Source organism: Tachysurus fulvidraco, chromosome 5, assembly GCF_022655615.1.
Source record: "Tachysurus fulvidraco isolate hzauxx_2018 chromosome 5, HZAU_PFXX_2.0, whole genome shotgun sequence".
Classification (NCBI taxonomy): Eukaryota; Metazoa; Chordata; class Actinopteri; order Siluriformes; family Bagridae; genus Tachysurus; species Tachysurus fulvidraco.
In genome coordinates, this window is record NC_062522.1 from 5,177,958 (window position 1) to 5,200,869 (window position 22,912).

Consider the following 22,912-nt stretch of genomic DNA (forward strand, 5'->3'; position numbering starts at 1 on the left):
GAACCGTTTCCTCACGGGTAACCGCATGGGCATGGTGTTACGTTTGTCAGCCAATAAAAGCATCCAAAACAGGTGTATTAAAATAGCTTTAGGAATTTTTATTTCTCTTTTGGCTACATTCCCTACAACGGCAGCAGCATTTTTAGAGACAGATCACAGATAGGGGCTGAGAGAGAGAGAGAAAAGGGGAGAAGAAAGCTGACCGAGCACTGCTCTCACTGATCGCAGACTGCTCAGCAATTCAAGGGTGGAGTCAGGGCCACCTTCCGTTAGTTAGCTTAAGTTGTTTTACACACACACACACACATCTCACACACCTGACAAAAAGTATTGTATCAACATGCTGCGAATTTCCTGGCAAATAAACTTTCCATATATGACATCTCTTCTTAATTTTACAGTACACACACAAAAAAAAAAAACAGAAGCCTAACTGAAAACTAAAAAGCAACACTGAGTAGCAGCAACGTGAACATTGCTTCAGGAGCGGTGAGAGACGGTCCGACAGAAATCCTGGACCTGCTGAGAACACCGTTGATTAGTTATAAAACATGACCCTTGTGTGACATTCATTTGAACCGATCCCTGCCGCCTGATGTCATCAGCGTGTGCACGTGGCTCCTCACACACATCGGTTCACAGAGCTGATAGTCACAACATTTTTCAGTTCCTGTGTTTACTATGGGGTGAAATGAACAGAAAATAAGCATGTCTATTCTAAACTCTGGGCTAAAGGCCGCACCTACGAAGACCTATAAAAAAAAGTGTATCTATTATGTCTATTTCGAGTTGTAAATCGCTTATTTTTATTACGTTACTCCAAAGTGACTTACAGAAGAGTTTTAGAGTTGATCAAAAACACCTGTACACTAGCTCACAAGGTCAGAGTCTAACAGTATGGTCCGAAACATCTGGGGGGAAAACAGCTGTTTTATATTATTGCCATTAATTAAAGAATAACAACAATAACAAGCTTATAAATTATAAAGGTGAAGAAAACCCATTCAAATATGACCAAAGAAATAATGTGATATAAACGGAGGAAGTAAATAAATGTCCTTTTTTTTCTTTGGCACGACAGCGAGTCGAAATAACTTCCATTTCTGCCCTTCGGCCTTTGCTCAGACTTCTAGACGTCTCTGCCGTTCACCTTTTATGGATTGTGTGGGTGTCGCCATATGCAAAGGAGTTGCGTCTGAAACGTGCTTTGTATATTACTAATAATCAACTGCGTCATGCTAGTTAGAAAAAAAACCTGAAACTCAGCTGATGAACTGGAGAAGAACGAGACGGTTATGAGTGTAGATCGTGCGAGTCAGAAAGCTCGGATGCCACAAAACCCACTCTATAAGGCCGGCTTTGGTAAGACTCTGTCTCGTTCTCACACCTTTATTATTTATAGGTTATAATTTGCGTGACTGATTTCGAGTGCTGTCTTACTGTAGAAACACTGCGATATAACAAAGAGCAAAAGAATTTAGTTAACACCAAAACCAAATAGTGACCGGACATATTTGATCGTTTAAACCTAACCAAGCGCTTACAGAAGGGGGAAGAAAGTCCTGATTTTATTTGTATGACCTGAATCAGTGTTTAATGATTTGGCTCGGGTGACTTGAGGCAGTTCAGACTACAATACTTCACTTCCACCGTGTGTGAAATGGCTCCGTGATCATGATTTCTTACCCTACAGACAGCACCATGATAGTGAACTGAAACGACTGAATTCCTGGCACAGGGTAGGTCCGTGGGGTGGAGTCGGACCTGATCCAGCTCCTACTGCCCCTGGTGGAGTCAAAACCCAGGGAGTGGAGTGTGTTTCAGGCAGTATAAGTGTATTTAATGTGTTGAGTAGGTTAGGGTTAAGTATTGAGGATCAGATCTCCGAACAGACGGATCAGATTCGGCTCCACCCCCCGGACCTGGGCTTCTGCGGTGAGAAACTCAGAAATCCTTCGATACACATGCATTCGACATTAGAGACGTTTCCATAGTAACTGGCTGTATCCCTCAGGGAAAGTAAACCAATCAAACCAACGCAACGCAGTGCATTATGGTACTTCATGGCCTGTTGACTACATGGAGTCGTCATGAACGTTGTGCGCTCAATACATCAGACCCTGACGTTAGTGCACCGTTAGATAGTGAAGTAGGAAACAGTGTAAACTCTGATGCACGCTGATGACATCAGGGGTCAAAAACTGGTTACAAAAAAATGTAGATCAGGAAATATCTATTTGAAGAAATCAAGTTTACCCTGAACCTGCTCTCTCACACACACATTCCCAACAGCATTTGATACACAAACACACACGGCAGGGGATAAGAGAAAGTAATAACTGAAGGTTGTGAGTGTAATGCCCTCCCCATCACACACACGCACACACACACACACACACTCTCTCCTGTACACTTGTGTATAACCCAGCCACCTTGTGACATTAGTATTCAAGTTTTTTTTTCTCATCTTCCACCTGTGCCCAACATCCCATCAAGTGCACTTTTGCCAGGGCAACTGTTGCCATGTGTCTTTAGGCCCACCTCCTGACTAGTAAACTCCTCCCACTTTCACCTACACACAAGGGCAGTCGCTTAAAACAAAAACAAAAAGTCAATCACTTTTCAAGCTGTACAGATCAGTAAGAGATGATCGAGGAGGAGGCGGGGCTAGTGGGCGTGGCCTGCAGATTCCCAGATGAATTGGCTCGTCGGATGTGAGGGAGCAGGTACGAGTCGCTACAGAGCTGGTGCACATCGTAACGGTCCTCCTTTCTGTACGCCAGGCAGCGCCGGATAAACGCCTACGGAGAAACAACCAGCAAGAGGAAGGAGGAGTCAACAAATTACACAGAGCAAGTTGAGGAGCTGCCACAGGTGTAAAGTGATGTGTGTGTGTGTGTGTGTGTGTGGGTACGTGTGTATGTATGTATATATATATATATATATATATATATATATATATATATATATATATATACACACACACATATATGTGTGTGTGTACATGTGTGTGTACATGTGTGGGTGCGTGTGTATATATATATATATATATATATATATATATATATACACACACATACACACACACGTGTGTGTATGTGTATTTGTATGTTAGTGTGTGTATGTGTATATGTGTGTGTGTGTGTGTGTGTGCGCGTGTGTGCGTGTATGTGCACGTGCGTGTGTATGTGCACGTGCGTGCGTGCGTGTGTGTGTGTGCGTGTGTGTGCGTGTGTGTGCGTGCTTGCAAACCTTGGCTTCATTGCTGACCACAGGTTTGGGAGGGAACTGAACTTCAGTGGCTTTGAGGATGGTGTTCTCCTGGAGGATGTCCTGCTGAGACTGGTTGTGGCCAAACGGCTGCGATGACACACAGACACGCACGCGCACACACACACACACACACACACAGACACACACAAGCACACAACGTTCAAATTGCAACTTTTAAATAAATTAAAAACGTTACAGTTTTCCTTCAGCCTTCTAGTTTAACCTTTATCTTTATTCATGATTTAGCTCAGAGAGGGACACATGACATGATATAACCAGCTACAGCTGTAACATGACTTAAAAATAAACAAGGTGATTTATTTGATGTTTAGATGTGTGTGTGTACACGTGTGTGTTACCTTGCGTCCATACAGACACTGGAAGAAGATGACGCCTACAGACCAGACGTCCACTTTATTTGAGATCTTTGGCGGCTCTTTTCCGACTACAAAACACTCCGGCGGTAAATACCTAAACACATCAGAACAAACGGACACTGAAACCAGCGACATCCCTTCACTCACAGCTCTCCTGTAGTGTTCCAGCTCCTCAGATTTTAATTTATCTTCTCATCATCTCAGTAAACCCATCCTAATGGAGCTCTGAGTACAGATGAACCTGGCTCACCAGTAGGTCCCTGCTCCCTGCGAGGTAAGGTCCATACCGTCCACACCGTAGTTATCATCGTCCATGATCTTTGACAGGCCGAAGTCAGTGATCTTGATCTCACCGCACGCAGTACCGTCTACCAGCAGGATGTTACCTGGGAGCACATTTCACTTATTACACACTGGATCTGTCACAGAGCTGTAAACATCTACACTGCATTTATTTATTCAGTAGTAAACTAATGTACATTTTATACAGGAAGCCCATAGGGTTCAGGGAGAGAGGGAGAGGGGAATAGAGGGAGAGGAGAGGAGAGGAGAGGGAGAAGAAGAGGGAAATAGGGGAGAGGGAGAGGGGAATAGAGGAGAGGAGAGGAGAGGGAGAAGAAGAGGGAAATAGGGGAGGAGGAGAGGAGAGGAATAGAGGAGAGGAGAATAGATGAAAGAGAAAGCAGCGGGAGAGGGAAATAAAGAAGAGGAGAGGAGAGGAGAGAGAGGAGAGGAGAGAGAGAGGGGAATAGAGGAGAGGAGAGAGAGAGAGGGGAAGAGAGGAGAGGAGAGAGAGAGAGAGAGAGAGGGGAAGAGAGGAGAGGAGAAAGAGAGAGAGAGAGGGGAAGAGAGGAGAGGAGAAAGAGAGAGAGGGGAAGAGAGGAGAGGAGAAAGAGAGAGAGGGGAAGAGAGGAGAGGAGAAAGAGAGAGAGGGGAAGAGAGGAGAGGAGAGGGAGAAGAAGAGGGAAATAGGGGAGGGGGAGAGGGGAATAGAGGAGAGGAGAGGAGAGGGAGAAGAAGAGGGAAATAGGGGAGGAGGAGAGGAGAGGAATAGAGGAGAGGAGAATAGATGAAAGAGAAAGCAGCGGGAGAGGGAAATGAAGAGGAGAGGAGAGAGAGGAGAGAGAGGGGAATAGAGGAGAGGAGAGGAGAGAGAGAGAGGGGAACAGAGGAGAGGAGAGAGAGAGAGGGGAACAGAGGAGAGGAGAGAGAGAGAGGGGAACAGAGGAGAGGAGAGAGAGGGGGAAGAGAGGAGAAAGAGAGAGAGAGAGGGGAAGAGAGGAGAGGAGAAAGAGAGAGAGAGAGGGGAAGAGAGGAGAGGAGAAAGAGAGAGAGAGAGGGGAAGAGAGGAGAGGAGAAAGAGAGAGAGAGAGGGGAAGAGAGGAGAGGAGAGCAGAGGAGAGAGAGAGGGGAAGAGAGGAGAGGAGAGCAGAGGAGAGAGAGAGGGGAAGAGAGGAGAGGAGAGCAGAGGAGAGAGAGAGGGGAAGAGAGGAGAGGAGAGCAGAGGAGAGAGAGAGGGGAAGAGAGGAGAGGAGAGAGAGCGGGGAAGAGAGGAGAGGAGAGCAGAGGAGAGAGAGAGGGGAAGAGAGGAGAGGAATAGAGGAAAGAGAAAGGAGCGGGAGAGGGAAATAAAGGAGAGGGGAGAGAGAGGGGAATAGAGGAGAGGAGAGAGGGGGGGGGGAGAGAGGAGAGGAGAGAGGGGAAGAGAGGAGGCCTGATAGCAGCGTACGCCTCACCTGGTTTGAGGTCGTAGTGAATGATTGGCGGTTTGATCTCGTTGAGGTATCGGAGAGCGTTGGCGATCTGCATGACGATTGAACGAGCTTCTTTCTCAGTCATCAACTTGTGCTGCTTCAAATAGAAGTCCAAATCGTTCCCCTCACAGAACTCCAACACCGTACAGAACCTGGAGCGTCACGGCACAGGACACAGTCAACACCCAGGACATGACTCGTGTATACAGGACCGATCATAAAGTAAAAGTAAAGCTGGTCTACATCTAAAGATCATCATCATCATCACTGACTTTCTTCTTCCGCAAATATTTATAAACTGGAGCGCGGATAGAAAAGAACATTTAGACTATTCTTGAGTCTCCAGTTAGCGGACATCATCCCCCTAACTCATGTAAAGAGTCACGATCACTCACGATTAGTGGAAATACACAAACTGAGCAAAACAGATCGACTGTCAATCAACTTGGATAAACTACTTTCATTTTTGTTTTGTTTTCCTCCCCAGAATAAGAAAGGTTTTTCTTCCCCCATTTTAGTTCATCTTTAGAATCAGTCACTTCTACATTTCTACATCAATCCCTCATATAAATAAATGTTATGATCCAAATAACGTCTCGTCTTTTCTTCTTATACACAAGGACGGCTTGAGGAGTGTATGTAAGCTATAAATCCACATATCTTTCCGCAAACCCCTTTTATATTGTTATTTTTATGGGACATAATCTAAGTACTATGTGAATAATATTTAGGATGCTATGAGTCGGTTTCCAAGGCTTAGCATTTTGCCTTGCTTGTTTTCTGATATTCACTGATGACTGATAACGAGAGGAAACCCGTCGCTTTACATGCCCGTGTTATCGTGAGTGCGTTTATAGAAGGCGTTCTACTCCAGCAGGAGCCTCGTGTTGTAAATGAGCACTACTGTTATCTTGGTGCTAATATAATGAATAAAAAGCAGCATATAAAGGAAGGATAAGGACAGACCTTTGAGCCATGTTTGTGGTCTGACACAGGGATTAACAATGACACCACTGGGACCAACACTAGGGTTGCAAAATTCCGGGAATTATTAATATTAAGGCTGGAAACTTTCCATGGGAATTAACGGGAATATATGGGAATAGACTGGGAATTAAAAAAAACAAAAAAAAAAAAAAAAAGAAAAATGCACAGTTGCCTATAACAAGGAACTGAAATGTAGTTAAAAAAACAATCTTGCAGCATAATTTTGTTTAAAACAACAAGATTTAATGCACTTTAAGTTGAATTTGTACCCTGCATTAATCGGCCACTTGCACACAGCACACTGCTTACTGGAGGGCCATTGAGGCCAAACCCCCTGCAGGTACTTGCATTCTTCCATAACATGCACAGTAACACTATTTTAGGCTCATTTAACTAGTTGCTTATTAGCATGAATATTAATAGAATATTGTCTATTTATTAGTACTTATTAAGCACATATTACTGCCTTATTCTGCATTACCTTATTCTACATTCTTAATGGTACCCATTAACTTAACTGCCTTACTATCTCTTAATAAGCATTAAATTATGAGTGTTACAACATGCACAGATCATTTCATTTTACAGCAATCATATGGAAACATGTTTATTACAATTAAGTTTATTATGTTTATTACAGGCATAATAATGGTTATTATGCTTTTGTGTTACTCAATGAAAGAATCGATTAAAGCTCTACTTACAATTAAATCGGTCAAGACATCATTTTAAGACGTCATGCATGTCTGTTTATGATACAAGTTTATATAAATTTCCCTATATTTACAAAATTCCCCAGATTTCCCATGGAAAGTTTCTGGAAATTTACCGGAAGCTTTCCGCCCCTTTGCAATCTTAACCTTCACTAAGCTAAACTAAGCACCAGTAGGGGGCGCTACAGCGTACAGCGCTGTTTCACAGCTGTACAGACAAAACATCTGGTTCTGTAATGCGGCGTTTATATCTTGTACATGTATATTTTTTTTCTCTCCAAGCAAACAGAGAGATCATGGGATTGTGTAAAGGAAAAATAAATATAGGAAATGGGAAGATTGTGCAGCATTTGCATGTGAACAGAACGGTATCTCGTGGACGTTGACAAACACGCCATTTTTTCCATTTCGATTGGAAGCCACCCATCCGTCACAGAGTCTAGAATACGTTAGGATTGGTACTCTGTAGTTAAGTCAAGCTGAACGAGTCTGGAGATTAGTAACGTTCGCTGTATTCGGCATGAATACTCCAGGTCTAATTTCATCTACATTGTGATATTTCAGATGCTATTAAAGCACGATTTGATCGATTACGACGGCTGCTGGTACTCACGTGTCCGTGTCCAGGGAGAAGTAGTCGTACAGTTTGACTATTCTGGGATGGTCCAGCTGTTTGTGGATTCGATATTCTCTACATGCATGTCTACAGGAAGAGCACAAACAAACGTGAAGGTTACGATCAATAACTAAATCGACCAGCAGAGACAAAGTGAAAGCAGGAAATTTTGTACGGTCACCATGGTAACTAGGCACACCTACTCTGTGCCGGGGTATCGGGTGGTTATACAATTACTGACTGTGGCCTACGTGTTGCTGTGTATTTTGTCATCTACACTCTTCCCAAACAACAGGGATCACCGCAGGAGCCGAGGGGATTGTATGCGCTGCCTGTGTGTGTAGCAGTGATCAGTGGATCTGAAAGTGTGCGTACTTGTGATAGTTCTCCTTCTTCTCCTCTCTCCAGTTCTTATTGAGTTGGTGGATCTTCACTGCTGCGTAACGTTGCTCAAACAGGTCAAAGGCCTGAAAAAAAAACCATGAAATAAGTCAGCAGTTTGTCATGTGACCAGGTGTTTCCTTATGAATTGATCATATTGTATCGTAAGAAAACCCGTTTTAGTTCACTTCAGCAAAGCAACAGCGATGTGAACGCGGCGTGTGTGTGTGAGAAGAAAAGGCATTTTAAAAAAGAAAATTTCTCCATGTGAAACATCACACACACACACACAGCGGTGGGAACATTATAATGTTTACTTCAAGTATAATTATACTGATAACATAACTAAATAGTATAGAATAGAACAAGGAGCATAGAAGCCTTTATTATCGCCACATATACATTACAGCACAGTGGAATTCTTTTCTGCACATACAGTACCCCAACTGAGAAGGTTGGGGTCAGAGTGCAGGGGCAGCTCTGATACAGTGCTCCTGGAGCAGGGAGGGTTGAGGGCCTTGCTCAAGGGCCCCACTGTGGTAGCTTGGCTGTGCTGGGCCTTGAACCCCGATCAACAATCCAGAGCCTTAACCATATGTCCCACCATTTCCCCAAGCAGTGGACCACTTATGTTTATACTCTATTATATTTATGTATACTTTTATTTCTTTTTTTTTTTACCACTTTATGCACCATAAGGATGGACACTTAGTTTGTACCCTGTGCAATGACCAAGCATCCATCCATGGAGTCTTACCCATTGTGGCAGTTTAGTCCAAAATAGAACTCTGTTCATTAAAAACAGGTAATGTGAAGCCGGTCACACGGAGCAGGAAGCGCACCCCAGTACAGGACCAGATGCTACCTGTAGAATCTGGTGCAAGCTTAGATGCACTGGAGCTGTGCAGTGATTATGTGACTGTGAACTTGGGTCTGTACTCATTCAGGAGGTAAAGTAACCTGTGTGTGTTTTAGCCGAAGATTAGATTCCACAAAACACGTGCACCAGACGTATAAAGGGCAAATAATCGCAGATCCATCGTGCTCCGATTCTGAGGAATATGAAAACCTAGTTACCTTATAAACCTCACTGAATCCTCCTCTGCCCAGCAGGTGCAGGAGCAGGTATCGGTCATTGAGTGTGGGGTGATCTTTAAACCTAGACAACACAAAATAAGCAGGTTAAAAAGGGACAGAAATCATAATGATCCAGTGCAGGGAGTCACATTGCTCTTCTATTACCAACCCACATGTCCTGAGTAATTAAAGTATAAAGATTAAAAAAAAGAAAAGAAATAAACACACCACACATTAGGGCTGGGTGATGAAACGATAATGATATGTATCGCGATAGTCACGTGATTGATATCAATAAAAAACGTGTTTGATATTTTTTATTCTTCGTCGGAAGAAAACCGAGGTCACAAAGACACTCACTCTCTGGTAACCTAGCAACGTAGGGAGTGACACGCTAACAGCCAATCATGTAACAGTATCATGTTTGGTTGCACCATTTCGTTGTCTCGTGCTGGTCTGCTGGATTCCTCTTCAGTAACCGGCGACTGATGAGCAGAAAATGAGCCGTAGCGAGACCGGTTCAAGACCGTTTCTCTATGTTTATATTTAACACCTTGCACTATTTTATTACACTTTATTAAGCATTTCTTACATTTCCTTTCATTTTGCACCTTAAGTGTTAAGAGATAATATTTAAGTGTTCATTGTGACTTTAGACTTATGTTTACTTTATAATTATTTGAGGTTTCCTGGTTGTTGACATTTCTGTATTAATAACTGAGGGGATTCTGATCAGAAGGAGGTTAAGTTCAAAATAAAAATGTTTAAATGTAATATATTTTTCTCCTGGTCCTTATTGTAAAGGGGTCATAAAAATATCAATAATTATCGATATCGACCGATATGAAACACTGATATGGTGATACAGTTTTCGGCTGTATCGCCCAGCCCTACACCACACCACATGACTACTATTGATTTATAACCACCTGAAGTCACTGTTTTAACATTTTGAAGAAAAATCAGTTTCACAAAAGCTGCCATGAAAACAGGCTACCTGTATAAAAGGTATATAAAACCAGTCACAGGTTGATCAGGTTGTTGGGTAACTACGTGTGCAGAAGCAAAGCAGACTTTGATCCGTTTAGTTTGTAATCAGATGCCCATGGGACGGTTCTGTGATGCACCGCCACTTCAAGACAGATTATTTATAATCTAATTTTCTCTCTGCACTTTGACAGTAAACAGATTTTAAAATATTAATAAAGTTTACACTTGTGGTCGAGAAGTTATTTGCAAATAAAAAAACATTCATGAAAGTCTAGTTTTCATAACCCTTTATAATATTCCACTATGTAAACGGTTTTCTAAGCTGCCAGACTAACATCATCCACGTTATTACTTCTTGTTAAGAAACAAGATAATCTCAGGCTAAAGAGGAAGAGCAGGAAATGACTGATTTATGTAAAACTTTCCTTAACGTCATTCTTACTGCTTCTGTTTTTCGAAACATGTGCAGAATGAGTGTGTAGACCAGAGAGTCTGGGAAGAAGAAAGGAGAAAAAAAAATGCAGAGGACTCACGAGGAGCTGTCCTCGTTACTGATCCTCTTCAGCTCACGGATGTGAAGATTCCTCACTCGCTCCAAACGCTCCAGCTCAGCCTGTATCTCCGCCTCCTCCTACATTAATATCCATGCAAAAGTTAAACACGCATGTAAACAGTGGGACTACTAAGAACATGGGGTCTGTGTGTGACGAATAAAGATTAACTCGAGCAGTTAGAAAACTAGACTGCAAAAAGTTCAAATCCCATCACTGCTAAGCTCTCACTAATGGACCACTGAGCAAGGCCTGTGACCCTCAACTGCTCAGTATAAAGGTGTATACTGTGTGTGTATAGTGTGTGTGTGTGTGTGTGTGTGTGTATAGTGTGTGTGTATACTGTGCGTGTACGTATACTGTGTGTGTGCGCGTGTACGTGTGTGTGTGCGTGTACGTGTGTGTGCGTGTACGTGTGTGTGTGTGCGTGTACGTGTGTGTGTGTGCGTGTACGTGTGTGTGTATACTGTGTGTGTGTGTATACTGTGTGTGTGTGTATACTGTGTGTGTGTGTATACTGTGTGTGTGTGTATACTGTGTGTGTGTGTATACTGTGTGTGTGTATACTGTGTGTGTGTGTGTATACTGTGTGTGTGTATACTGTGTGTGTGTGTGTGTATACTGTGTGTGTGTGTGTGTATACTGTGTGTGTATACTGTGTGTGTGTGTGTGTATACTGTGTGTGTATACTGTGTGTGTGTGTATACTGTGTGTGTATACTGTGTGTGTGTGTGTGTGTGTGTGTGTGTGTATATTGTGTGTAAGACTCTGTAAAAGAGTGTGCCAGATGCAAAAATGTAAATCCATAATAAAAGTACTGATTATGTCTCCAGAACTACAGCTATGTGCATGTGCGTGTGTGTGAGACCTTTTTCAGATGGCCCAGTCGCAGTTTGAAGATTTCTTCCTGTTCGTGATACTCTGCTAAAGTCAACCTGCAAAATAAAAGGAAAAGATAAAAGAAATGTTAAAAAAAAAAAAGTAGAAAAAGTGCGTTAGAACAATGAATAATGTACTCTTAGTTAGTTCCCCATAACTAATGGCTAATTTTATCAAAGTGGCGAGTGAGGGAGAGAGTGCATGCGTGCGTGCATGTGAGTGAGGGAGAGAGTGCATGCGTGCGTGCGTGTGAGTGAGGGAGAGAGTGCATGCGTGCGTGCATGTGAGTGAGGGAGAGAGTGCATGCGTGCGTGCATGTGAGTGAGGGAGAGAGTGCATGCGTGCGTGCATGTGAGTGAGGGAGAGAGTGCATGCGTGCGTGCGTGTGAGTGAGGGAGAGAGTGCATGCGTGCGTGCGTGTGAGTGAGGGAGAGAGTGCATGCGTGCGTGCGTGTGAGTGAGGGAGAGAGTGCATGCGTGCGTGCATGTGAGTGAGGGAGAGAGTGCATGCGTGCGTGCATGTGAGTGAGGGAGAGAGTGCATGCGTGCGTGCGTGTGAGTGAGGGAGAGAGTGCATGCGTGCGTGCATGTGAGTGAGGGAGAGAGTGCATGCGTGCGTGCGTGTGAGTGAGGGAGAGAGTGCATGCGTGCGTGCGTGTGAGTGAGTGAGAGAGTGCGTGCGTGCGTGCGAGTGAGTGAGTGAGAGAGTGCGTGCGAGTGAGTGAGTGAGAGAGTGCGTGCGAGTGAGTGAGTGAGAGAGTGCGTGCGAGTGAGTGAGTGAGAGAGTGCGTGCGAGTGAGTGAGTGAGAGAGTGCGTGCGAGTGAGTGAGTGAGAGAGTGCGTGCGAGTGAGTGTGTAAGAGTGTGTGTGAGAGTGAGCGTACAGTGTAGGTAGGCTGGGTTTGACGAAGGGGTCGCTGTCCGCTCCGTTCACGGCTTTGGTCTTTCTGGGTTTGGACTCGTTGTAAGGCGCTGGGCTCTGAGACGGTGCTGTGTTGGGAGGTTTCCGCTTTGCAAGAAGCTTCCGCTGCCTTTCAATATCTTCCCTCTGCTGGTTCACCCACTCCTGCTGCCTACGCACACACACACACACACACACACACACACTTTTTCCATTACATACCAAATTTCCACTGATGACACATACTTAAATAAACAGAGCTGTCAGCAATCCCAGCACTGAGTATCATTATATTCCTCTTGCATGTTTCTTACTTGACCAGGTTCTGGAAAGCGTATCCGTCGGTCCACTGCTCCGTGTAGGACGCTCCGTGTCGTACCGTTGTGAAGTGTCCGAGACGCAGGCGATCCTGCATGCTCTTCTCCCGGCACGACTGCTTCTCCTGAGTGCTCTGATCGAACGCAAAACATCTGGGTCAAGCTTCTAATACAGACACTCACACTGTTCGAAAAGGAAGGTTTCCAACATCTCAGGAAGTGACTTCCATTTATGGCATACAAGTTTGTACTCGAGAGTGAAATAATGATAAATAGGTGTAAATAAACACCTTCTCAATGAGCAGTTTTTTGCTCATGGTGGTGCACTTGTTCAGACGCTCTTTATATCTTTCCAGCAGCTTCTGTTGTTCCTCGATCTGTCTCCGCAGGTCACAGTTAGCCTGAGGAGACCAGAGAAACCGTAGAAAATGACGGCAGTCGGACATCACCGACGTAACATAGTGATAGGTTTAATTCTGCGCTCGAAGTTTAACGCGTAAAGGGAAGATTATTAGAAACAGAGCTCAATGTGTAGCTGTGTGATCAGTTCTTCTTACCCTGAGCAGATCATCTATTCTGCCCTCCTTTTTCTCCAGATCCAGATTCTTATTGCTCTCGAGGGCAGCAAGCTTTAACAGAGTCAGATCGGTCTAAAGAGACACACAGAGATTCAAAAAAATTCTTGCTGTTAGGTAACTATACTTCACTGGAACCGTGTGTGTTTGTTCATGCGTCTCCTAGGCAACTGGCAATTTCATATACCGGCTTATGCATCTTCTGTAAATCTGGAGGACTGTAAAAGCAGCGTCGACGTTCGAGCCTAAACATCTCTGCGATGATGTTTAGTAATTCTGTGCACGGTTAGTTTAAACATGCTGACAAACTCGGTTTCTGTTTTTAATCTTTCTGCCATCGGGACGATCGTCGTCATGACGTGTGTCGGTATCGCTGTACGTAACCAAGGTTAGCGTTAGTAATGATCTAATGTAGGAAGCGAGCTTTAGGAGCAGCGGTGGCTCAAGCGCTCAACTCTCTGGGGTGAAAAGCTACCACTGATGGGCCCTTGAGCAAGGCCCTTAAAAGGTAGGGTCTCCGATTTTTGAGAAATGCTTCAAAAAATGAGTCGGAATGACAAACTAAACAAATACAAAACAATCGTGTAGCCAATGAGCAGAAAGGGGCGTGTCTTGTCAATATGCGGTGGAGAGAGTGTACAGTGCGCATGTGTGACATTAGCAGAAAGCGGTTTTAACATTGACATGAAGGATAAAAACAAAGAAAGAAAGAGAAGAAAGGCTTACGATAAGGCAAGAAGTAGGACGTGTTAATATAGGATCAGCTTTCCAGCGCTGGAGAGAACTGAAGGAGCAGGAAGTTGGCCACATATTCACAGGTTGGAGTTTCCCGAGTCAATAACTCCTGAGCTAAACGCTGTTACTACACAAATAACACCTCTTTTCTATCGTAGTAATGTAGAGAGGCAGCTACAGCCACGTTTTGTGTAGTAACAGCGTTTAGCTCAAGAGTTATTGACTCGGGAAATTCAACTTTACTTAAGACGCCGAGGCGCTTTTTTCCTTCTCGATAGGTGAGTAACGTTGGTTTTGCTTTGTTACACAGAACTAATATATACCTTTGTCCTTTACATGATTATGCTTGTGGGTCATTTTTGCTTGTTTGTTTATCTGCAATCGTGTTGTTCTTCCCTTCAGATATGATAAAGACACGTTTCTTTCCGTTGGTTTCCTGGGTTACTTATGTATGTGTGGGCGGAGCAATCGATAAGGGGTGGAACCCATTTGGGTTAGGGGTGTGTTTGTTTTGGTGATTTCAAATGTCAACATTGGCTTTCAAACCACGAAGACCCCACCTTTAACCTTCTCTGTGTCACTTCTGACCCTGTGCTCTGACCACAACCTCCAAAGTTAGGACATGCAAAGAAAGAATTTCATTGTGCTCTAATGTTTTAATATTTTAATAGTCTCAAATCAAATAGTGTCACCTGATGCTAAACTCTCTTTACTTTGAAATGGCACCACATGAACGCATCACACGCAGGTTATGACTGCAGAATGTGTCCTGGAACCACCTTTTAAAAGCCTACATGTAACTAACTGGAAATAGAAAATCAACCTTTACAGGAAGTGAAGCTGGAGCCCTAGAGGTCAAAACAATACAACAGGCTCAATCACGATAACCATCTGTACCCAAAGAATATTATTACAAATTAACAGGTGGTGTTTTTTCCTTATTCCTTCTGTTGTTATTATTTTGCACCAGGAAAGCAAAGTTTATTTTCTCTCCCTCAAGTGGCCTCGATGTCATAGTTGACGCAGGAGTTTAGCATCGATGTATCGGAAAAAGCTGCTGTTCGTACGCACTTTAGCGTTTCCGTTGTGGTGTCATTTGGAAGTCGGTTCATTAACTCCGATTCATTAGCTCATAAAGATGGCAAAACCCAGAAGCTGTACTTTCTCGCCAGCGAGCAAACCCTAACAAATTTAAATACAAGCCGATGCTAATGATGAGTCAATGTGTATAGAGCTTTGAACACAAGTCTGGACGGAGATTTAGATTCTGGATGAACAATCCAGGGCGAGAGAGGGGGCGAGGGAAAGACTGCGAGATGTCACGAAGAACCGAGGGAACTGTTACTATTCTGGGTGAGTTGAGAAATCTTTGGGTTATGGAGTGTGTGTGTGTGTGAGTGTGTGTGTTACCTGAACACTTCTGATACTGAGCTGCTTCGGCTGCATCATGTGATCTGTGAAACACAAGCTGGTGGGCGAGGAACTGTTCTGTCGGACCTGACGAGCAAAAAATACGTATATAATCTGTAAAATTCACAACATGGCTCATGATTTTTTTTCCCACCCATCAGCAGGAATAGACTTGTTCAACACTTACGATGGAACCAGGGGCAGAATGAGAGCCGTGAGGGGCACGAAGACCAGGCGGCATTCCTCGAACGGGGCTGGAGCCGTTTCCTGCCTGAAACTGTAGAATAAAGATTTACCAGATTATTTTTTTCCCCCAAAGAGCTTCAGTCCCTTATAGAGTGTATATAGAACATGTACAGTGTCAAAATGCGGAGAAAAGGAACTATTTTGACACGCTCGCTCTTCAAAAGATTAAACACCGTGTCCTGGTGACGAGGACACATGATAATGTCTACAGTGCTAGAGATGTAGCTAGCACGCTTGTAGTCTTTTATGTGGAGAAGAACGAAGTTACAGTGTAGTAAATAATAAATAAATAAATAAATAAATAAAAAGTTTCAATAGAACTTAACATTCCACAGTTTTGCATTTGTTTGCTAACTCATGTCTTCGATAAAAAAAAGTCATGCAACTTAAACGCTGTAACACTGAATCCTAATTAGATTAAACGCTGACAAACAAACACACACTTACATCGAAGTAATCGCTGATCTTTGCTCCTCGGCCAGAAGACTTCCCTGGAAATTAAAAAAAAGACAAACTGTTAGTGCAGAAAAAACATCGTGTCTGAGACTTCGACTACTGATGGACGCCGATGTACCCTATAAAGACGTGCACACGTACGTCTGTTACACAAGCGGTATTGTTCACACGCTCATGAATCTTATGGACATCTGGATGATTAAAAGGGGAATCCACTCGACAGCATATCGGAGCCCGAACGTCTGTGTCCGTCTGCTCTCTCAGACGAACTGTAATGTTTAGCGATTTCATGCACAGCACATTGACGAGTCCTTTCTCTCTTTAAAACGTCCTGCTGTCGTGATCGGTGTGATGATCGGTATCGTTGCGTACATACAACATTTTTCTAAATTAATTCCACACACTAACATGAAGACCGTCTTTAATGTGGCATTTGCAGGACAAAATATCATCACGGATTATCACCAAATCTGTTCATAATTTCAACAACATTTTAATCGCCAAATATAAGTCATTACCATAGAAACGATATCGTAAGTCCGCGTGTGTTGATCCAAAGTAAATTACACGAAAATGAATAGAGTCGGCGTTAGAGGATGGTTAGCTCATTCAGTGAAAGAGTAAGCTAGCTTACTATTCACTCATTAACAAACTACCATGTTATTATTTCTCATCAGCCAGGAAGTAGGCCACACCTTGGCTGCTCTCTGATTGGTTGTCAGCTTTTCTCTTCCTCCTGGTCGTCTCTGAGTGCTTCTTCTCAGGTGTCTAGAAACAAAGCAAATATATTAAAATATACTGTATGATCCACTTGAGCTCTGTGTGTGTGTGTGTGTGTGTGTGTGTGTGTATACAGGGGGATTAGTAGGCACTACTATTTTAAACAAATGTCAAGGTGGCTTACGGAATATGCCGGAGAGCCTCCTCTCTTCAGGTCAGAGTTCTACAGTGACGAGAAGGAACGAGTGAAGCTTAAAATTGAGCGGTTAATACATTTTACAAAAGATTTCAGTTAGCACTAAAAACACACACTGAGTGAGTGTGTGTGTGTGTGTGTGTGTGTACGTGTTTACCTCAGACTCCTTGTCGCTTGATGATCCCAGACTGCCAAAACTGTGGTTGGAGCATTCGTTATTGATTAAGCCCTAAACACACAAACACACACAGACACTTCAGTGGAGGCAAGCCATAATATAAATCATGATGTGTGCATTTACAAAGTCTAGTATCTGTGCTACAGTAGTAGTGGACCGTTTGGGACAGATCCCTGAGAACTAGCCAGTTGTCATGGTAACCCTTAACCTTTTCAATAGGCTCAAGCTAATATTCTGAGGTGAAGAGAGTGTACTACTTGGGCAGGTTAAGTACTCTATCAGACTAGGTTGGGACACAGAACCTGAGTGTGTGTGCATGAGTTTGTGTTGAAACACAGCATCGCACACCTTGGCTCCTCCGCTGGCGCTGCCTGTGCTGCCCCCAGTGCTGCCACTTACTGCCCCCATGAACCGAGCCTCGAGCAGCTCTTGTCTGCGTGGGTCCAGAGACTGCAGCTCCTCCATCCTGATCACACAGACAGACAGTCAGGAGTTTAGCGTGGTTATGTTAGTGTATTAGGCTAATCGTCTCTTTAATGGTACTACGTAAAAATGGACAGAGCACACGTTAGTCATGTGTGTTGAACTCTCTCTCTCTCTCTCTCTCTCCCTCTCTCTCTATTCAACCATCTGTCTGTCTCCCTGTCTTCACATTTCTTCAGAGTTTCTCCATCTGTCTCTCTCACACTATTGATTTACCTGCATCCTTCATCTTTCTGTCCATTCACCTCCATCCACCTCTCTCTCCCTTGCCATCCACTAATCCCTTCAGTCACTCTCTCTTTTTACATCCACCTCTCTGTTTGTCTGGGTCTGTTGACCTTCATATGTGCCTGGCTGACACCCTTCCTCCATCTTGAGAGCATTTTAGCTGCAAGCACTTTTTAACATGAAGCTGTGCCATAACTGGTGTGTGTGTGAGAGAGTATGTGAGTGTGTGTGTGTGTGTGTGTGTGTGTCTCTGGAGATAGAACAGGAGGTGTCTGGGTTTGAAGCCAAACTAATTCTGTTTCTCAGTCAGTCAGTAAGTCAGTCAATCAGACAGACAACCAGCACATGGTAGCCATTTTGTCATGATACAGATGGCACTACGGAACGAACACCGATCTTTTTGAACTGTTACATGATCAATAATGATGTTGGCCTACAGTAAAACAAGTCCTTGGTTAAGTCCTGACTCTAGACAACACGGTGGAGCAGCTCATTGTCTCAGTCGTGTGACTCACATTTATCTATAAAAACATACAGAAGTACGTCACACAGTCGTAGCTCTTTACTAAAGCTGAATCATTTTCAGAGACTGACGTCACAGCATCGGCGTCACACTCAGGGACGAGGCGTGGAATGAAAGAGCTGTGTGACGGAAGACGTCCACAGAACATGAAAAAAACAAATGAACACAAAAAGTATTCATTATGAATAAATTTCCTATTTTTGAAATACATTTTTTTTAACAAAAAACTGGACTGCACTGTGTGGAATTGTCTTATTAATGATCCAAACAGAGTCTGAGGCGAGTGTGTAATGTGGGATAAGCGACATTAGCCTCATAACCTCAAACACATCGTGGCTGATCAACTGCGTGTGGGATGAAGAGGAAACAGCAAGTTTAAACAGGGCTTCTCATAAGCCAGTTGTTCACACTGAAATGAATAAAGATAAATAAAAAGAAGCGTTAACTGCGTACTTATTATGTTTTCAATGCTTCTATCAAAAAAAGCCCACAAAGGGATACAAAGGAATCTAGACACCAGCTAATAAAGCAGACGGATCTCACCTACGCCTGACCAGCTACAGACTCTGTAAAACAATACGTTCGTTGGCGTCTGGTGTGTGTCGATGTGCAGCATCGGCCGGACGAGTGCGTTTACGTGAGAGACGTGCGTAATGATGAGTTCTGACAGCTTGTCAATCACCCAAAAAAAGTTGTGGCCTTTGCAATAGTGAATAGTGGTTTATTTCACGGAAAGAAATCAGACTTCCAGCCTAGAATGGTAGCCCTTGTTAGGATGAGCTTATTTTCAGTTATTTATTTCACAGACACTCCACACGCCGCTGGGGTGGAGCTTCATAAATACGGGCAGGAAACTTTAAATATCGACCCTGTCTTACTGTTAAATACCTAATCTTATCTCACGTAACACACCTTTAAAACGGAGTAAGACAAACTGCTGCCACAGACTTCTCTTATCTTTGTCCAAAATGAGTGTTGTCTCTAAAAGTTCGGCACAGCTGTGAACCCGCCGCATTGTTCTCTTTTACGTTGTGACATTGTTACGCATCACCGTATGACACATTAGCACGGTCTGGATATTGAAAGAAAAATGATTTGACTATCATTTGATTGTGACGCCATCGTGCAGGTCACACATACGCTGCTCCAGCATCCCAAATGTAAAATGGCTTCCTCCGCCGAGACACACGGCTCAAGTGGCAGATAAGTGCCAGCATGCTTCTGCTGCTGAGTCTCAGACACGATCAAAAGCCATGTTTCTGTCATGAGATAGAATCGTTTCTCTTCAAACGTTGACATCAGAACATGGCGTGAACACAAACCAAGTAGTTACATCATTCCACAATTCCAGAGCAAAAAAATATATATAAAATATATAAGAACAGGTATAACCGTCTTGTCCTGACCTGCACAGTTCTGGGGAATACATAACAGGAGTGAGTAATCTTTGGCACTAGATGGAACAGCTCTATAAAACATACGCCTGTAACAGTTCGCTTTATAAAATGTTGTATGCTTCTTCTGTCACTGTATAATATGGTTGGGGTGATGGATTGGTTATATTCCTGCAGTCGAGAATGCTCAAAAGCATCTCAATATGCCCTGGAGAGCAACAAAAAGCCAAAATGACCACATCTGGATCACTGGAGGTTCACTGGACATTACGTTATCATCGCGAGGCGGTTTGGAGATCACACTGAACTGCTACGTGAAAGGAATGCGTCGACATGAAACTAGCCTTAATCCTCAGCTCCTCTGCTGTATAAATGAGATCATCTAAGGCACTCTGTATGAAAGCATCTAGAAATGGTCCTGAATGTAAAGCTCAACATAAGATTTGTGAAGGGGTTCTGCTCTGAAAACTACAGTAGCAGAAGACTGGAGTAACGAACGCGTGTCTTTTGTGTACAAAATCCAAACACAATCATAAATCATCACTGAGGATGTGATCATAACGTTCGTAGGTTCACTCGAAAAGAAAGTTTATACCAGGGTCGGTATAGTAGATAACTAATGAAGGTGTGGAGGCTTATATATAGACCGGTTCTGTTAATATTACATACACCGTAGCATCGAACAGGGCTGTTACATAAAAAAAACAAAAAAACAATCATACATACAGCCAGAGATGGGGACACGAGTCATATGACCTGACTCGAGTCAGACTTAAGTCACAAATTTGAGACTTGAGACTTGCTTGACAAATAATAAAAAAAGACTCGACTTGACTTTGACTTGACATTCATGACTTGAGACTTGATTCGGACTTGAATTAAATGATTCAGAGATGGGGGACACGACTTGACTCGAGTCAGACTTAAGTCGCAAATTTGAGACTCGCTTGACAAATATTTAAAAAAAGAATCGACTTGACACTCATGACTTGAGACTTACTTGTGACTTGCCCTTACTCCCACCTCTGCATACAGCCAAAAAGGTCCATTTTTGCAGTTAAAGACCTGCTCATACCAGAAACCTCAAGCACAGTGGGCGGGACTTTACGCTCTAGAGTGCATTTAATTGGATGAACACAATCTTAGTACAGGATGAGTCATCAAAATAAACTCAACATTTAGTTCATCTCCAAAAACAAAAGATCGCATATGTATTTATTTCATTTCAGTTACACTATCATACAAACATCATTAACGACACTAACGAACCGGTATGAGGTGTGAACGTTGAGTTTGGACTTGTGGTGACTTTAAAAAAGCCTCTGAGCTCTAAATTGTGGTGAAATGTAGTGATGGACGTGCTGTGGCATGACAAGGCAAAGGAGGAGAAGGTTAACCTTCAGTGTTTAAAACCTGACTGGATCTGTATGACATCTGTGTCACGTCTACATGCCTGAATTAAACGTTTTAAAACCAGAAAGCAACAGTAAAAATAAATAAATCTCTCATATTTATATAAGTTTTCCGTTAAAGTGACGTCACAGCTCTGTGTGAAACTAACTAGCTCGGATGCTAATGTTGTTTTAATTACGTTTGTGAAGTCATTACGTTACTGACACCAGGCTAGAGGCGAACAGATTGACGTTAATCCGACAGGAATCTGTTATATGCATGTATATATATTTAAAAAGGTGAACAAAAAAGATTAAATGGAAAAAAGAAAAAAAACCACAACTTCTGAAACCGGAAGTCGAGTTTGAAGCTAAAACGGCTCGCGACAATCCTGAGGTAAAATGTCGTTAGCTTGTGAGCTAACAGGGGATTCTGGAGCACACAGTCCGAGGCCTTTTACACGCCTTGGGTCACAATCTTTAACAAATAAAGTTGGTCAATATCGAGCTGAAAATTTTCGGGGTGAAAATGAACTTTAAAGGTGACAAGTGCACTGTGATTACCTGTGTGTCAGATCCGAGATGTTTGTGGTTAAAGACAGGCCCGGGGTCTCAGATGGAGAACTGGGACCAAAGATGGCGCTGCGTCCAAACTTCCAGAGAGGCTCCTCTCACTTTGGACACTCATTAAAGCCCTGAAGTCGGGCTGAAAAAACCGAGTCAATCCCGTACAAATCCGCCCTCCGACATCTCCTGCGTTGTTATTCCGAATGACGACAGCTCACATCTCTTTTCCTTACCTTCCGCAGTGCGCTACGAAGCGTTTATGTCTTGTTATAACGCATCGCTTTCACGCTGCACACATCCGCTATAGCCACAGGTTCATGCACTCTCAAATAAGCCCCACTGTCACAGCCCGAGCTGCGTCCCTGCTCCGTTAAGCACTGCGCATGCGCCACTGTTTCACGCACGCGCACCGTGTGTTGAGCCGTCCCCCAAACTATAATGACTTCCGGTTTCATTTTAATTTGTTCGTTTATGTGTTTTTCTGTTTACTGATGAAGATCAGCGACGGAAACCGATTAAATATATAAAAAATGATCCAGACACAAAGATGGCCTGTTATTAAACAGTTGTCATTGTCCCGTTCACTTCCGTTTATTTTAAATATAAAAAATGTCAACAAAATGGTATCAGATATACAAAAGGTGTCTAAGGCGAGTGTGATGGGTTTAAACTGTAAGGTGACAAAAACTTCATACTCACTAATGTCTGAACAACTAGCCTACATTTGGTATTAAAGGCCCCGCCTACTTCCGTGTTTGTTTGTTTGTTTGTTTGTTTGTTTGTTTGTTTCAAGTCAAGAAGCTTTTATTGTCGTTTCAACCATGTATAGCTGTTGCAGTACACAGTGACATGAGACAACGTTTCTCCAGGATTTTGGTGCTACATAAAACAAAGACAGGGCCGAGGACTTTGTAAGTAGTCCTAGATACATAAAGTATTGTCTGTGTAACCTGGTGCAAACAATGCAGGACGAGACAAAAAGACAGTGCAGGACA

The 22,912-nt window shown here is 43.2% G+C and overlaps 1 protein-coding gene across 1 annotated transcript; it reads right to left on the reverse strand.

Moving 5' to 3' along the window:
- Positions 1–75: 75 nt before the first annotated feature.
- On the reverse strand, positions 76–22,303 carry tlk1b (tousled-like kinase 1b). The gene is made up of 22 exons (XM_047813085.1): positions 21,915–22,303; positions 17,680–17,797; positions 17,311–17,382; positions 17,142–17,180; positions 16,933–17,005; positions 16,229–16,272; positions 15,723–15,812; positions 15,536–15,622; positions 13,373–13,465; positions 13,106–13,216; positions 12,813–12,949; positions 12,482–12,670; positions 11,588–11,654; positions 10,702–10,799; positions 9,179–9,260; positions 8,096–8,187; positions 7,718–7,807; positions 5,387–5,556; positions 3,901–4,036; positions 3,633–3,744; positions 3,253–3,360; positions 76–2,801 (listed from the first exon to the last, which is right to left on the reverse strand). Exons 2-22 carry the CDS (start codon positions 17,794–17,796, stop codon positions 2,637–2,639), a joined length of 2,172 nt encoding a protein of 723 aa, XP_047669041.1. The 5' UTR covers position 17,797; positions 21,915–22,303; the 3' UTR covers positions 76–2,636.
- Positions 22,304–22,912: the final 609 nt, after the last annotated feature.

What these genes read in the sequence shown, in the direction of transcription:
- tlk1b (XM_047813085.1), bottom strand. Translation starts at nt 17,796, where the DNA reads ATGGAGGAGCTGCAGTCTCTGGACCCACGCAGACAAGAGCTGCTCGAG. An exon ending in GACTGGGCCATCTGAAAAAG is followed by an intron (nt 10,800 to 11,587) that starts GTCTCACACACA and finishes ATATTAATGTAG; the next exon opens with GAGGAGGCGGAGATACAGGC. An exon ending in AAGAAGGAGAACTATCACAA is followed by an intron (nt 7,808 to 8,095) that starts GTACGCACACTT and finishes CTCTTCCTGTAG; the next exon opens with ACATGCATGTAGAGAATATC.